The sequence below is a fragment of the Rissa tridactyla genome, chromosome W (genome assembly GCF_028500815.1).
Source record: "Rissa tridactyla isolate bRisTri1 chromosome W, bRisTri1.patW.cur.20221130, whole genome shotgun sequence".
Classification (NCBI taxonomy): domain Eukaryota; kingdom Metazoa; phylum Chordata; class Aves; order Charadriiformes; family Laridae; genus Rissa; species Rissa tridactyla.
In genome coordinates, this window is record NC_071496.1 from 1513348 (window position 1) to 1530482 (window position 17135).

The 17135-nt window shown below is 49.8% G+C and overlaps 1 protein-coding gene across 24 annotated transcripts in view; it reads left to right on the forward strand.

Moving 5' to 3' along the window:
- LOC128901944 (transcription factor 4) overlaps positions 1-17135 on the forward strand; it is a 236692-nt gene that overhangs the window by 161474 nt on the left and 58083 nt on the right. For 2 of the 24 annotated variants that reach the window (XM_054184127.1, XM_054184131.1), the window contains exon 1: positions 7551-7786. The exons of 20 other annotated variants lie outside the window; for them this stretch is intronic. In XM_054184127.1, coding sequence (XP_054040102.1) covers positions 7718-7786 — 69 coding nt within the window. In that variant the 5' untranslated portion in view covers positions 7551-7717. Of the gene's footprint in view, positions 1-7549; positions 7787-17135 lie in introns of those variants that run through there. 2 more of the 24 variants (XM_054184128.1, XM_054184126.1) reach the window with 2 other exon arrangements.

Here is a 17135-nt window from a genome sequence, read left to right on the forward strand (position 1 = left end):
ATTTTTTTTCCTAAAGACTGAACGTAAAATCAGGTCCTTGATGGCCTTATACTTCCAAAGCCATTTATTTATTTTGTAATGGCAGCTATCGCTAATGGAGAACGATTGACCAGGAATGCGTGGAAATCTCTCAGCGACACAAAACGAGCACTGGTCACCCTAGACTGTACTTCAGCCGCAAACGCAAAGATAATCCCTTATAACCTGAAATTACGTGTTTATTGTGAGGTGTGGACAGTCGGTGAACTGCTTGGCACTGTGTGAAACACTAAAAATTCTCTCTGGTTACTTATTTTACCAAATACTTCTCCAGTGGACTCTAAACGATGGTACGATGTCCGTAGGTTCGTACTGGCACTGTAATTTCCACAGGTAGGAACCTCCCGTCGCTTCAGCCTCTGTGCCTTGGGAACAGAGAGAAAATGTCAGAAATGAACCTTAAACCCAATTTCCTGTCCTTATCCGTAGTGAATCCCAAACTGAAGCCCATGGGATGGTCAGGCCCATAGTCCGGGCCAGCAGAATTCCCGACTTTGGGCTGGAAAGCCCGATGCCACCTTGCAGTCGTTGTAGGGCCTGTTTATGATGCCAGGGCAAGGTGGAGAAGCCGTCGCAGTATCGCTCACCTCAAAGGTTCAAATATCATGAGTCAGCCGCCCTCCCATCTACAAAAGAAGAAATCGTGAGATTTTAAAAATAGTCAAGATTGGGTTGGCTTTATTAGCCTTTGAGGTTTTCTGCCTCAGAGTTCCCATTTCCCAGCTCTCCTCCACGCTTACCAGAGTTAGAAGCTCGGTCTTCAAAATGCGAAATCCGAGATCATCCTGTAATCAATGACTACGGCAGCTCTGACTTTCCAGAAAAGAAAGCCCACCAAACCCTCCGATACTCAAGATAAAATGGTAAAAATTGGCAATAGCGCCTTCATGCAAGAAGAAATCCTGGCCCATGTGGTTTAACTTTCTCTTTTGGCTTTTCACAAGCAGCGTAGTCAAAAATAAACCTAGTGGCAAATGGATATTTTAGATAGACGGTTTTGTTTAAAATAGATTAACTGTAAAGTATGTTTCTATGCTCTTTTTTGGTTTTTTTCGATAAGAGAAGTTTTATGGAAGGCGATGGATAAGCCCCCCGTGCCCTGCCCAGCTCCTAGTGGAGCTGAGGGGATGCGCTCGACCCCACCGTGCCTTAAAATTGGCTTGTCTGGAAAGCAACCATTGGATGCAGCTTTGGTTTTCAAGAGCTAGTTTTGATCTAGGGGTTTAATACGTTATTAACTTCATGTGCTGGCTAGTGAATACAGTCTGGGTAACATTTGAGGTCAAAGAAGTTTGATGTTTTACAGATTAAACTTGGCGGATGCTTGCAAAGATTGTCCCCTGGTTTGTTACACCTATGGATGCGCCCGTCTAACGTGTTCGATACGTACAAACATACCAGAATTCAGTGGAATTGGCACTGGGCATGACACCCCCGAGTCGTAGCTGGCCAACCATTTCCATTCAGAAAAAAACCTGCAAAAGTACTTTTATTGAAATTATTTTGAAATTTAGTCTAGGCGCTGTCACGATGACCAGACTCAGGCACAAAGAAACCGTGGGGACAAGGACTGTGGTCGTGGCGTGGCTCTGGGTGCTCTCGGGGTTCAGACGCAGGCTGAGGCGGCGGCGCCGGCGCCCCCGGCTCTTCAATCCCGGCTTTCTGCTGGAATAACCACCCCTCAGGGCCACTCCATGAGCTGCGCCCGCTTAAAACATCTGCTGGAGAGTTTGTCCCCTTAACGAGAACGAGAGGAGGTAGTTCAGTGCCGGGGAAAAGGCTGGCTTCCTCCTGGCAGGGAAGCCTGGAAAGCAGGCGTGGGATTATTGGGTTGATGAGGATCGCCATCAATAGGTAGTCTGTAATATTAAAGCAGATGTATCCACATTTGGCTGCTTTAAAGTAGTTTTTTAGAGACTGTGGCTTTTAGGATCTGATTTATTCATATAGCATCTGTATAATTAGATATTTATACTGCATTCAGTCTATGGTGCACAAGTATCTGAATGCGAACATCTTCCTGGAGAGAGAGGAGGGAGAATATTAATGTACAAAACTGCAGGAAAATAAGTGTTACCTTTAGTTGCAAGAGTTACAAAAAGAGATAATTACAAATGGCGTCGCCTAGTGTTCAGCAGGTTAATCTCGAACTCAGGTTGGGATCCTCCAAAACCAGAAACTGGCCAAGATCGTGCCCCCTCTGTACGTCTGTATAAGGTAGATGATGGTGCAACTTGTTCTTGGTTTGCCCAACATCTGGATGAGCTTTCCACAAGTCGGTTTGCGTCCCCTCCGGACATCCCTTGGGATTTTAACAAACCTTTAGCTCAGCTCTGGCGTCTCCTAACACAGACCTGGCTTTGGGGGCACGGAGCTGGGCTTTGCTTCTCTCTGTTTTGTTTTGCTTAAGTAGGAGAGAGGCTGGTCGGAAGAGGCTGGGGGGGCGCGAGGTGGGGCTTGTCTTCATGGGACCTCTGAGCGGAGGTCCTGGTCACGCAGCTGGGGCAAAAAGCTACAGCTGGGTAAAATTCTTCACATCTGGGCATTCAGAGCCACTTCTCCACCCACGGCGGGTACGTTTTAATAACTACACTCAAGGATTTGTCTAAGAAGGGTGAGATTATCCAAGTGACCCAGACTTAGAGGAATACTGGCTATTTTAGTCATCTCACTTGATATTTTACCATAATCCGTTTCAATTTGTGACTGCAAGCGTGTCATCCAGCACATAGCCTCCCTTTCTTAGCCCCTCTTCTGAGGACCTCAGGTACAGTAGCGTTGGGAATGACTGCTCTCTCTTCCTGCCAGCATCCTTTTTCTGTGGCTTTCTGGAAGGGCTGATTCCAGGCACGAAGTGTGCCGGTGGTGGAGCCGCTCCGTTGGGGTGAGAGGACGCCACCCAGTGCAGTTGAGCGAGGAGGGTGCTCAGCAGCTCACAGGATGAGGCCCTTTCCGAATTCTCTGTCTTGAAAATCCTGCTGGAAAAGCAGGGACCCATTCCCTCCTTCCTCCCCTCCTGGGCCAGGAGACGTGGCAGAACCCTCCTTTCTCCTCCTCCTTTCTTCTCCTTCTTCTCCTCCTTCGCCTTCTCCTTCTTTCTCCTTCTCTTTTCTGCTCCTTCTTCTTCTCCTTCTTCTTCTTCTTAGATTTCTCCAATATTTCCTCACCATCTTCTGGAATTTGCCGCTGGGATCTGACACAAAAGAAGCAAGGAGAGAATGGAAACGAGTAAATATATACCAAAGTATTGAAATTCTATCACAGATGTTACAGCAGTGATGATTTCTAGGCAGCCCCACCTGGTTTCTCGCCCCGTTCACCAGTTGGCCATACCTTGCCTGGGTGGCTGGTCCAGGGTGACCAGCAGTGCAAGCGGAAAACGGAACAGGAGGGCTGTAAAAGAAATTATTAAATTAGATAACGCTAAAGCAACTGGATTCTGACAACATGGTCGCGTACCATGGCACCCCACCCCACCACCACCACGCGTGGGGTGCCATGGTACGCGACCATGTTGTCAGAATCCAGTTGCTTTAGCGTTATCTAACTACCACACAGTAGGTGCCATATCCACCTGAATTTGTCCCTACTTGTGTTGCGTTCAGGGAATCTGTTTATACCGTAAGCACACGGATAAGTTACACCTGATCAGCCTTGTTCTGTTATCGGGGACCTAGAAGATGCTGAAAGAATGATGCCTAGCCCAGAAAGTGCTGAAATAATGCAATATCGGAGCATTTTGTGCATCTCTTAGGTTGTATGTATTTTGAAGTCCCCTGCCCTTTGGTGGCATTCCCTCTGGGTTCGGCATAACACTGTTTTTACCAAACCAAAGGTTTAAATACTCATCCTTGACCCTTTACATGGAAACCAAGTATCTCTTGGGCGATGGAGAGGACCCTTGTGTCAGGCAGACCCACGGGGAAGCTGCTGCTCCTCATCGGTGCGGTGCTGGTAGTGGCGCGGGGCGGTGGGACACGTTGTCCCCACGTCACTCCTCCCACCTGCGCCTCGGCGTCTCCACACCGCCAACCTCTCGCTAAGACGAAGGACGTAATTGCAGCATTGCCGGCATCACTAAGGGCTGGAAGATGCCGGACACCCGCCAGATGTGGGGGTAGGTGCTCGGCAGCACGGATGCTGGCATGGGGGCTGCAGGGGGTCCTGCACAGGTGCACCCTCACACCGGCCTGGCCGGCGCACAATCCTGGTGGCAAATCCTCGCCTTTGCCGATGCCGAGTCCTGCCGGGGAGCTTGGCTCTGCAGCAGCCCCCGTCAAACACAAAACCCAGCGCACAACAACCGCTTTTGCCTGGTTCAGCGAAAATCCCCACCGTGGCTACGCCGCGGCCAGATGCAAATTCATCGAGCGCTGCATTTGGAGATTAAAACACCAACAAAGATTTAATTTTTTAAAAAGGCTGCTTCTCCTCAGATAATTCCCCTTATATTTTTAGCGGTTTGCTCTTTTAATCAATGGGCTCCCGTTAGCCCAGCTCAGGCCCTGGAGGTGCGTCCCTGTCTGTGCCAATGGCAGACCCGCACTCCCGAAAGCTGGACAATGCCATGCGGGGGCTGGACAATGCCATGGGGGGGGCTGGACAATGCTATGGGGAGGCTAGACGGTGCCATGGGGCAGCTGGATGATGCCATTGGGCGACTGGATGATGCCATGGGCTGGCCGGATGATGCTGTTGGGCGGATGGACAATACCAAGTGGCAGCTGGACAATGCCTTGGGGGCTGGATGATGCCGTTGGGGGGCTGGACGGTGCCTTGCGGGCTGGATGATGCCATGGTGGGTCTGGACAATGGAATGGGGTAGCTGAATGATGCTTCGGGGGCTGGACAATGCTATGGGGAGGCTGGATGATGCCGTGGGATGGCTGGACAATGCTATGGGGTGGCTAGATAATGCCATGGGATGGCTGGACAATGCCTTGGGGGCTGAATGATGCTATGGGGGGGGCTGGACGATGCTGTGGGGTGGCTGGATGATGCCATGGGGCAGTTGGATGATGCCATTGGGTGACTGGACAATGCTGGGGGGGGTGGGGCTGGATGATGCTTTGGGGGCTGGATGATGCTTTGGTGGGGTTGGACAGTGCCGTGGGGCAGGTGGATGATGCCATTGGGCAACTGGATGATGCCATGGGGGCTGGACGATGCCATGGGGAGGCTGGACGATGCCGTGGGGCAGCTGGACGGTGCCATTGGGCAACTGGACGATGCTGTGGGATGGCCAGATGATGCCGTGGGGTGGCTGGATGACGCCGTGGGGGTGTCCTGAGCAGGGCTGTGTTGGGGGGCTGGTGGGGCGGAGGGGTGTAGGAAGGGGTGGATGGGCGGCGGAGGACAGCGTAGCCTGGTCTTCCGTCATTTCCAAGCCCTACACGTGGTCAGCATCTCTCCGATAGTATTCCTGGCTGTTTATTAATATTATGGAATTTATGTAAGATACACATTTCTATTTCTGAAAAAAGAAAAAAGGATCAAATATCCGGGACAATCACAAGTTCCCGAGCGAGGCAGGAAAATATATTAAAGTTATCTCAATGTATGTGTCGAACGCAAATATGATATGTTAAAGTAATTAATTTTTATTGTCATGTGTTGAGAATTATGTTATAGTTATGGGCTTACTCCCTGCAAACCGCATTAACTTCTTATCCTGTTGTGTACAATATATTTATACTGAAATTCTCCCATTCAGGCGAATGAAAGCACTAATATGACAGGATCCAAATTAAGTTGGACCGTTCCCCGCGCCGAGGTTGCAAAAAAACAAACCCAAATCATCTGCAGTCATTTTCGTGACACATTGGTCACGATTCAAGGGCTGCCTTGCAGAGTCGCGGGGCTCTCGCCGTTTCCATGATCCGTAGACATCGACACGGGAAATTTTCGAATTAGCCGGTGCCAGTCAGAAAAAGCTTGTTCTGCGGGAATTAGGGGGTCGCTTCCGTGGCAGGAAAGCGATGAAGTTAGACGAGTTAAAGGTCCATCCAACCTAATTCTGTGGTAAAATTTGCACTAAAATGCAATGCTCGTTGTAGAACTTTGTGTGGAGCTGTGAAACTCAGCTTTTATTAGGAGAGAAAAAACGCTCCTTTGCAGTTTGCAAAGGCCGGGGGGGGGGTTTGGGGAGAAGGGGCTTTATTTCTAGTATTTCTAGGGGTGTATTGAAAACACCAGTTCGGGGGTTTTTTTTGCTAAATAAATGATCAAAGCACTTTGTTGTTTTTCACCTCTGGAGCATTAATATCCACAGTGGTAGGAAGCTGGTTTTATAAAGTGGATTTACTGGTGCAGTGAAGGCTCTGCCGGTCTGTGCCGAGCCCTGGGTCCGAGGAGCCTTTTTCCTGCCTTTCTGGTGGAGCGTTTTGTCGCCCATCTGCCGTCGTTGGGATTTTTGGCCTTATGTATTCTACGCTGAGGGTGGTTTAAAGGTTACAAATGTGATCTTGTCAGATTGACAACTAACTGTTCTAATGAGGAAAAAATCCTCAAAGCATGAAATTTGAATGAAATGTGTGATTATAATTCAAGTACTGTTTACCCAAACCTCCGGGGACCTCCCGAATAAATGCAGAACAAGTGAGTTAGATAAACCTCTGCTCCTTCTTTCCCGGTTTTTCCCCTTCCTCTCGCGTCCACGGCCACGCACGGCCATCCGGGTGGAAAGCGGGGGAAAAGGCAACTTTGCGGGGTGGGCTGGGGATGGCGTTCCCCGCGCTTTTTGCGGGCGATGGATGCCGGCCGCGCCGGGGAGCGAGGAAATAGGGGCTTTGAATTATTAAAGTTGAGCCCGCAGACTGGCTGGATGCTCGGATGGCATTTGCTTCGGCATATGCAAATGATTTAGTTTCATTTGGGATCAATTCCCAGGGGCCCTCCTTTCCTGTGATGCTCTGAATTTGGCAGGCTGGAGTCAGTCCCGGCGGGGGGGGGCTGTATCCCCCCCTTCCCTCCCCGCCCCCCCCCCCCGCCCGGTTGTGTGCGGGGCGATGCTTGTCAGCAGCGGGACGGGGCCGCGCTGTTTATTATTTAAAACTTACAAAATAATTTCTAAAAAAAAAAATTAAAATTAACGGGGGAGGTGGTGAGGCGGGGGGGAAGGGGTGGTTTGCGCGGGGCTGCGCGGGCGCGGCAGCTGCGCACAATGCTGGGAGCGCGCCAGCAGCACGGACAGATGGCGGAGTTATTAGATGTGCATCAGACGATTCCCTTCCTGCCACTCGCTTTTTAATCAAATTAAAACAAAAAAAAAAAAAAAAAAAGAGGGGGGAAAAAAAGGGAAAAAAAAAAAAGACAAAAAAGAATTAAAAAAAAAAAAAGGAGGGAGAGGGGGAGGCAATTAAGCGCATTTGTATTCCGCTCGGTAATGGGCCCGGCTCCGCGGGCGGTGCGCGGGGCGGTGCGCGGGCGCGCGGGGCGGTGCGCGGGCGCGGGGGGGGGGTGGGGGGTGGGGGGTGGGGGGTGGGTGATGGCGCGGGGGGGGAGCGCAGCCTCCGCCCCCGCGCGGCGAATGGTCTCGCCCTGCTTTGCATATCGAGCGCGCCTGGCCCGGCCATATGGGAAGATGCGAGTGGAGGAATTGTTGTGAAAAAAGGGAAGAAGCCGAGTTTGAAATAAAAAAGTTGGGAGCGCGGGCGCGGAGGGGGACGGCGGCGGGACCATGTACTGCGCATACACCATCCCCGGCATGGGCGGCAACTCCCTCATGTACTACTATAACGGGAAAGCGGTAAGCGGGCGCGGCAATTAAAGGTGTAATTTGGGCGAGTTGGGCGGCGGTGGTGGCGACGGGGACGAGCATCCTCCGCGCCGCGCGGGCCCGCGGGCGGCCGCCGCTTCGGCCGCCGAAGGCGCGTTTGGGGGGCTTTTAGTGTAGTTTGGTTTCTTTTTTTTTTTTTTTTTTTTGGGGGGGGGGCGCTAGGAGGGTTTAAAAGTTTGGGGTGAAGTCAAAATAGCGCAAAGCAAAAAAAATAAGAAGAATAAAGGGCGGGGAAGGGGGGGGGGAGCTGCGCGGGTGCGGGTCCAAAAGTAGGCGTAAAAAAAAAAAGGGAAAATGCCCCAAAAGCCCCATTCACACCCGCATTGCGGGGACTTGGCTGTGCCGGCTCACTTCGGGCCTTTTTATTTTTTTACTTCCCCCCCCCCCTCCCCTTTCCAACAGAAACGCTTTATTTAAGAAGAAGAAAAAAAAAGTAAAAAAAAAAAGTAAAAAAAAAAGTGTCTGGTATTTTGTGCATAACCCCAGCAGAAGGTTTATACTTGCCATCTGGAGGTTTATTTTTTTTTTCTCTGGCTGGGTCTTGAGAAAGAAAAGTATTTCAGTATATTTTAAAATATTTGGGGGGGGGGGGGAAGGGGGAAGGGCGAGGTAAGGAGGGAACTGTTGCTGAAGGGAGAGGAAAATAAAATTGGGCAGTGGTGGGAAGGGAGGGCAGCGCGTGGGGGGAGCGCAAACCGCTCGGCTTCTGCCTTCTTTCAACTTTCCATCCTTCATCCCATCCCAGTCGGGGCGGCGGAGCCGGGGGGGGGGGGGGTGGGGGTGCGCGGGGATGGGGCGCACGGGGGGCTGTGGAGGCATGTGGGCCGGGGAGCCGATCCTCCAGCCAGCCCGCAGCCTGTCGGGGGGGAAAGGCACTCTCATGAATGAACATCTGTTTGAATAACTGACTTTTTTTTTTTTTTTTTTTTTTTAAAAATATGCTTATTGGCGAGAGTTGTGGGCCTCGGCTTTTGTTTTGAATATTTTTGCAAAGAACGCGTTGCGGTAAGGCAGGACACAGCCCGCGGGTAGAAACTAAGGGTATTTGCACAGGAAAAACAGTTGACATTTAAAATTTTTAAAAAGAAAAAAAAATATATATAAATTTATTGTGGGGTGCTTCTTTTTTTCGCTTCTATTTTTTTTTTTTTCTTCATTTTAAAGAAATGATTCCTATTCCAGAGCTGTTAAGGCTACACCTAAAGTCTACCTGACATTCCCATGCATGGCAGGGCCGGCAGCCTCGGTAGCTTTTAAAAGACAAAAGTTCCGAAGCGCTGCTATTCATCCTCAGTAAGTAATAAAATCCCGGCGACAGCCGCCCGCGAGCGGGAGGCAGCGATGCACAGCGTCAGGCCCGCGCTAAACAATTTCCAACACTTACACCAACTTTCATCATTATTGGCATTTTTCTGGCAGGGGTGGGGGGGGCGAGACGGAGTGTTTGATAAGTCACATGGAGGTGAGGGGGGTTCTATTTGTTGGGGGTTTTTTTTCCCAATTATTCTGTTTGTGTGTGTATATATGTTTGGTTTTTTTTTTTTCCAAATAATTAAACGTAAAGTGAAATTCCCGGCCTGCCTGGTGAGCGGCCCTACGCTCTGTGCCACCGTGGCTGGGGACGGTGAGACCGTCCTGTCGTCCTCCCGGAAAACTGCCGACTGCGACATCATAACGCTCATAAACCCCCCTCGCCTGCCGGGCCCCTTTTTTCCCCAATTCTTTGTGTTTTCCAGAAGGTAGAAACCGGGCTGGCTCTGTCCCGGGAGATGCGTTTCCAGGCGCCGGTGGAAGGTGTCGGTGCGAAGCCGGCCTGGCCTCGGCAGGGACACAAAGAGGGAGGCGAGGGTGCCCGCGCCGCCGGGGGGGACAGACCCCTGCCCGTGGGGCTGGGGGTGATGCAGCCCCCCAACCTTTGGGAAAGGGCGGGGGGGGATGCGGATAAAAGTATCCCTGCATCCACTTGCCAAGGCGATTTTTTGTGTTTTCCAGAGCCGGCATTGTTCTGGCTGCGGTTCCGCATTGTGCGGCTCTTGATGCGGTGCCAGGCATCGTGCGGAGCTCGGGGATGCCAGGCAGTAATTGTCCCCCACGCCGCCGCGCGGGGACCCGCCGCGCAGGGGGGGGGGTCACCCAGTTGTCGGGACAGAGCAGGGCTGCGCCCTCCTTCTCCCCCAACTTCCCTTGGGCAGGAAAGACAAGAGTTTTGAATTCTTCCTTCTTCCTTTTTTTTCTCCCCCCCCTTTTTCTCCCCCCCCCTTTTTCTTCCCCCCTTCTTCTTCGCCCCCTCTTTCTTCCCCCACTTTCCCCCCTTTTTTCTCCCACTTTCCCCCCCCCTTCCCCCTCCTTTCCTCTCCTTCCACCCTGCTTCTTCCCCCCCTTTTTTTCTTCCTCTTTTTCCCCCCCCCCATTTTTTCCCCCCCCCACTTTTTTTTTCCCCCTTCCCCCCCCCCCCTTTTTTTTTTTTTCCCAGTGACAACTCAATTACTTGTTTAAATTCAGTTTGAACTCTCTGAACTGCGAGCAGGCAGCGGAAGCAGGTCTTCCCTGGGAATAAACAAAAGAAGAAGGGGGGGGGGGAAGGCAAAATGATTCCAAAGCCCTCTGAATCGCAGTTGCTGTGGGAAGAGGAGCGCGGTTGGGTACAGAAGTCACAAAAATGGCTGGAAAAAAATTCAACTGCCAGAAAGGCGAGATTTGCAGAACACGTTTTCTGCGACTTGCTGTATTCCGCCCCCCCCCTCCCCGGCTCGCAGGCTGTTTTAGGAGAGCTCGCTCTGGGGGAGAGCACTTTTTGCCTTTAACTATTTACTGATGGGCCTCGGTAAGAAACCTTTTCCTTCACGTCTCTCGCGATAAGAGGGTATTTGTTGTAGAAAATGTTAAAAGAATAGCAAACCTGCCGGCGTCAAATAATAAACTGGAAAGATAAGGTGGTGTTTGGTGATGACACTGATGGGATGAGATACGTGTCGGGCTCCCGATGCACTTTTTTTCTCCTAAAATATTATAGAAAAGGCGTTTTAGCCAAGGAGTTAGAAATGTGCACTATTATATCGTATCCGTGATTAACTAAATTAACACTTTGATGACGTTGGAAGCAGTGGAACAAGCAGAGCCATTTTTTCCCTGAGCCTGGCTTCTCGTTGCCCGCGACGCGTGCGATATTTTCGGATGTGCACGTTACCTGGGAGGGGAGGGATGCGGGATGGCTGTCTAAATTCGATTTTCAGAATTGCTTATTTGCTAGTGCATCTCACTGAGATTTTAATAAAGTATTATTTGGTCATAGACGATATATTTAAATGCAGGGAACTATAAAGAGGGAATTATTGCAAATGGAAATGAAAAACAAAAGTGGCAAAATTTTCTTTTAATGGTATCTTAAGATCACATCATCAGCTCCCACCACGCGCATGTGTTAAATCATATAGGGAAACCTATAATTATTGTAATTGCTCTTTTTGCTTTATCCTAACAAGCTTCAACCCATCTCTCAAACTAGTTGTTTTGAAATAGTTATTTGTCAAGTCATCAAATCACAAAAAAGTAAATGCTAATGAGTTTTCCCTGTTTACATGCTGTCTGCTGTTCTTATTATAAAGCTTTTCAACTCCATAAAGTTCCGAGCTGAAGATGAATGCTCCCTGGTATCGTTCCTGCTAATAGGCCAGGCCAAAGAGTGCAATAATTCCATGTACCAACGCGTAATAATGACAAGTGCGGAGTTGTGAATGGCACGGGGCTGGCGGCGCGCGGGGAAAGTTGTCTTCGGCAGCGGGAGGAGGGAGAAACCCCACCGAGGAGACGCGGGACCCCCCCGGAACACCCCCTCACCCCCCCCGCCCCTCGCCTCGGTCCCCACATCCCCGGGGCCGGAGCGGCCTCGGGCAGCTCCATGCTGCTGGGGGGGGGGGGGGGATCTGCTTCCATTAAAGCAGCGTCAGGCGGTGCTTCGCTGGGAATACTGGGAGCACTGGGAGGAAAAAAAAATAAAAATTTATTAGGCAAAGTTACAAGATACTTTATTTCCGAAGGGGTTCGCGGGGAGGGTGGGATTTTGTAAGAAAGTAACGCTGAATTTACAGCTCCCTCATCAAATTGCATCCACAGAGGGGTCGCTGGGGCTTCCTGATTAGAAATCCATATGTGCGCGGATGCGAGGCATAGATAGAACGTCCGGAGAAACCCGGGCTCTGCTCAGCGCCCGGCAGAAGCCAAAAGCCCCGCCAGACTTTTCCAATATTTGGGGGCTTTATGGAAGGGCTGGACGTTTGTTTCTGTCATCAATGAATGTAATCTGGTAGGCTCCCTGCCGACAACAACAAACCCAAATTGTGTAAATTATATGCATATATATATATACAAACACGTGAAACTATGTATATAGTTATATATACACGCGCGTTTTGACACAATCAGTGGGTTTGTGTTTTACGTTCTGGAGGAAAGGGAAGGGAGGCGGAAGGCGTTTGTTCTGCATCTTTGAGGTAGCAGAAATAACCGTAGCGCTTGTTTTTAAGGAGCAGGAGAACTTCCCATCCCATTAAAATTTACACTTGGCAGGTCCCGTCGCTTTCTCTGTTCGACGTGAGGGAAAGAGAAGCGGCCTCCCGTTTGCAAAGCTGCGTTTTGCTGAGATATTGTAGGAATTGTTAAAGCTCAGCGTCCTGGCAGGATGTTAGGTTGAATCTTAGTTTTAAATATGCTTTGCATGTGCTGATCAGAGGGAAGTTCACCTCTCCGGCTGGGCCGGTTTGGAAATTATTGCAGTGGTGGGGTTTTTTGGTTTTGCTTTTTTTTTTCTTTTTTTTTTTTTTCCTCAAAAAGAAATTATAAATAGAAATTTATTTTATTTGGTTAAAGATTTGACGGTAGATGTGGAAAATGATGTTTGAGTGTTGACATCTTCTAATGGCGTATATTATGAGCTGCTTTTTTGTGGGCAGGGCCGGGGGGGGGGATTAACAAAAGATCTAATGGCTGGTGCAGTCTTTAAATACCTTTCCAATTGATCTACAGGAAATTGTGCAGAAGAATTGTTTGTTTCCTGTTTCAGTATAAATCTGGTTTGCATTATACTTGGTTTACTGTAAAATTGCCGTGGCACTTTGGAGACGTGGGATTTGGTTCTCTTGCAGCGGGAATTTAGTTTGAAAAGTGAATTTTTTAGCCTGCGTCGCCCAGTTGCTTTTTCCGAGTTTATGATACTGTGTTGCTAGTGGAGCTTTTTTTTTGTTATTATTATTGTTATCGTATGGTGGTGGTGGTGGTGCTGCGTTAGAGCGGCCTGTGGAGTTGTGCAGCCTGGCGGGGGTGGTGGGAGAGGTGCCCGCAGGGCACGCGGGGCCGGTGAAGGACGGGGGGAACTGGTCCAGGCACACCCTACCTGCGCTGAACTGCCCGCCCTTCCTTTCTATTGCTTTGCCTTCACTTTTTTTTTTTTTCTTTTTTTTTTTTAAAAAAAGAAAGGGAAGTTAGTTTTTTGTGGAGCTGATCAGTGCCTATCTGCTGCTGGTTCCTGGTGCTGCCGCCCTCCTCCCTCCCGCAGCCTGCGAGGGCATCTTTTAACTCTGCAGGTGTTTTTCCAAACGGAAAGGAGCTTAAAATCATCTTTTCAAAATTCCAGGGCCACGCAGAACTTTCAATATGTCATTGCCAACGCTCGGTAATAAAAATCGGCTTATTTTCTGCTGAAAATAACGTTATGTAGAGGAAGAAGCTAGTTTTAACTAACACCGGCCAGAGCGTACCCGCTGTTTTCATATCAAAAGTGTTTGTATTTATTATTGTTTGGTGAATCAAAAGGTCTGCTCCGGCGGCGGGCTGCGATCGTTACGTCAGCAACGAGCTCTCCCTCCCTTCTCTTCCTCCAGACGGGGGAGAAATTCTCAGGCGCATTAAAAACTTTCCGTGGGTCTCTCCGGGTGCGGTGGGGCGACGGCCTTCCCAGTCGTTGCCCGGTTCCCCGTAGGTGTCACACAGGGTTTAGCCTCTACCTTTGTTCCGGCCTGGCCAGTCAGTGTCACTGATCCCCAAAAAATTAATCCAAAAATCCAAAAGTATAGATTCCACTGGAATATGTTTCTCCCCCCCTCCCCACTCACCCAAATTCAGGGCAGGTCTTGCTTTTCTCAACTTACTGAATTTATGTGTCTTCGTTTGTAAGGTTTTTGGGTTTTTTTCTTTTTTTTTATATTTTTTTAGGGGGTGGTATGTTGTTTTTTTTTCTTGTTGTTGGGTTTTTTTTTCTTGTTGTTGGTTTTTTCTTGTTGTTGTTGGGTTTTTCTTGTTGTTTTTTTTCTTGTTGTTGTTTTTTTGTTTTTCCTGAGAAAGTATTATTACAAGGTTACCTCCTGTACGTCAAAGGGACTTTTAAAGTTGGGAGTTGGCCGCAGGAGGAGCAGAATCAGACCTTTGCTCTCGAGGCTCCCGTCCCTTTGTGCTGTGGGGTGTCTGGTTTCCTACGGCACAGCGTCACCTCGGGATGCTCCCAGCTTTTTCCCAGGCAGAGGTGCCCATGTGAAATCCGGCACAAACCTCCCAGCTCCATTTTAACCTCGCCTGCAGACAAACACACTCCGCAGTTTGCTGCGGGCGATGTGGCACTTGAGCTTTGAATTCTTTCCTCTGTAAGGACGTTGGTTTTGCCTATAAAATTAATAATACTTTAAAAAAAAAAGAGAAAAAAAAAAAAAGAAAAAAAAAGGCAACACCCCCCAAAGTTTGAGCAGAGGAAATTTCATCCACCTGCAGAGCTTTATTAGGTGTCTGCACAGGAGTGGGGCTGGTGTGAGAACTCATGTGCACAAGATCAAATTGTTCTTTAAGCCCTTTTTTTGTAATGAAAAGCAGCTGAAGAGCAGCAGAGGGGTCTGCAGCCCCCGGAGAGGGAGGGAGGGAGCTGGGTGCCGCCGGGGTTCAAGGGCGCCGGGACGCGGCAGCGCTGGCCGTGGCTCCCCGGCGATGCCGTCCGGTAATTGGAGGGGCCGCGCGGGGAAGGTTGTGGGGCAGCTGCTGCCATTGTCACCCACCCGCGCATGAAATAGGGGCCGGAGACAATCCCGGCCAAGGTTCGACTTGGCTTTTTCACCTCTGGAGCTGCAGAGCAGCGGTGGGTGCGCGCCAGCCCCAGCCCTGACAAAGGGGACGGCCGCGGCGAAAACCAAACCTCGCCGCTGTAAAAATAGCTCTTTGCTCACCCCGTGGCCTTTCGTAATTGCAGGGAAAGGAGTTTATCCAGCATCTGGTTGAATCATTGTTATTAAATTCTGTTATTAGCCCTATACGTTGGATTTCTTTTTTTTTTCTTTTCTTTTTTTTTCCCCTGAAATCCACGATAGCAGCAGTCGTACCTCCTGGAAGACACAGGGCACAAATAACTCATCCCTCAAGGACAACCTCATGGAAAAGGTCTTGTGCAGCCTATCTGGCGACCCCCCTTTTTTTTTTTAGGAAAAATAAAAAAAAAAAAAGAATAATGCTGAATTACTCAATGGCTTTCTAATGAATAAAACAAACCAAATTGATGTAACATGCATATTTAAACCCATTCAGTTAAGTACTGACGTGATTAAAATAATCAAATGTATTACTTAAAAAATTAAAAAGGATAAGTTCTGCGCCCCATTATTTTATTGACTTTTAAATATCAATTGCAGAAATGTTTACGTTCCTAATGGCATTATGAAGCTAAACTGGGGAATCGGAGGGAAAAAGTTGATTTCCCGGCATGTTATTATTGCCGCACCTGCCGTGGCGGTGGCTGGGGAGCGGCGTGGGGACAGGGCCGCGTCCTCGGGCCCCCTCTCTGTGGGGTGACGGGGACCGCGCACGTCTCTGAAGCGCCGCTTTGCTTTTATGCTCCTTCTTTCAGAAGTCTTCCGCAGCTTAGAAAATAATATGCACATAGAGGGAGAGGTAGTACGCGCTGATACCTGCTGTATGACCCCGGCAGCAGGGTCTCTGCATCCCTGTATGTTATAACCCTTTATATTACATGGGTTTGTATTATCATTGGCAAAAAGCATTAATCTAGGCGAGAATCCCAGCTGGGTAAGGCTAAACCTGCTTCAATACAATCTCCACCAAGTGCGACTTCTCTACAGTTGGCAGCACAGTGCTGTGCCCCCCCCTGCCCCCGTGGTCCCTGCGCCGCACCGAGGGATGCTCGGTGCTGGTCCCTGCCGTGGGCTTCCCGCCGCGCTTCCCGGGGCTGACCCGATGTTCCTCGTCTTTCCTGCATTTTAGCTAAATCTTTGTTACTGCACACTCTGCTTCTTACAGTCTTGAATTCGATCGTTGGGAATGGGAATAAAGGAATAGTCCGGCTGCTTTTAGATGTGGCTCTGCCCCCACGTGAGACGGGTGGAAGAGAAGAGCAGCCGCAGCAGTGAGGAAGCTGTCAGTGGCTTTGCGGTGGCCGTCGGTTGAGGTGCGGAGACAATTACCCGTTTGGAGTTAGAGAAGCGTTTGAATTCCTACGATTTCCGAACACCTGATACGTATTGCGTCTCTCTTACATCCCCTCCGGCTTCGCGGCGAAAGGCTTGCAGAAATACATCCCCAGTCATGCTGTGGCTGTCGGACTCGAGGTTTTTCCAAATTAACGCCATTTCCAGAATTAAAAAATGCTCTTCAGCTGTGGCACAGGGGAGGGAGGGGGGTGTAACCAGAAACCCAAATGTATTTCTTGCCGTTACAAACCTTTTCCGTGCCTATTGCAGAAGGTAAATCCCTGGCGTCTGCGATTGGCACCGGAGCCCGTTAGATGTCCGTGTGCTCCTGGTGCTGGTCCTGCGGGAAGTTGGGCCGGCAAAAGGAGGGACGCGGAGGGATCAGGCATCTTCGCTGCCATCCCCAGTGTGGTTTGGGAATGGGGACAGCTGCCAGGCTTGGGGGTGGCAGCTGCCAGGATGCAAACCTGGTTTTCCTATTAACACCTGAAAAAGAGATGGGGTAGCACTGAAAACTTACAGACGGTGACAGAAGGTGATAGGCAGCGCTTCCGGAGAGTAATCCCGCTTCCCAGCAGTCGCCTAATGGATGAGGAGCCTGGGTGAGGAGCCCAGGAGCCCTCGCAGAGCGTGCGGGGTGGTTTGGGGGCTGTGGGAGCCGCTGCCCGGGTGGGTGCTCCCGGGCAAATTTAGTCACTACATAGAACGTCACTTTTTCTTTCCCACTGTTGGAGACCTCTGACTCGTAAATAAAAGCCATCTCCAGGATAAAACTTACCAGTCGCTATTTTTATCAGGAAAACAACAACAACAACTGGTGTGGAAGTTGTTGAGGGGTTTTTTTTTGACTTCCTAAATTAGCA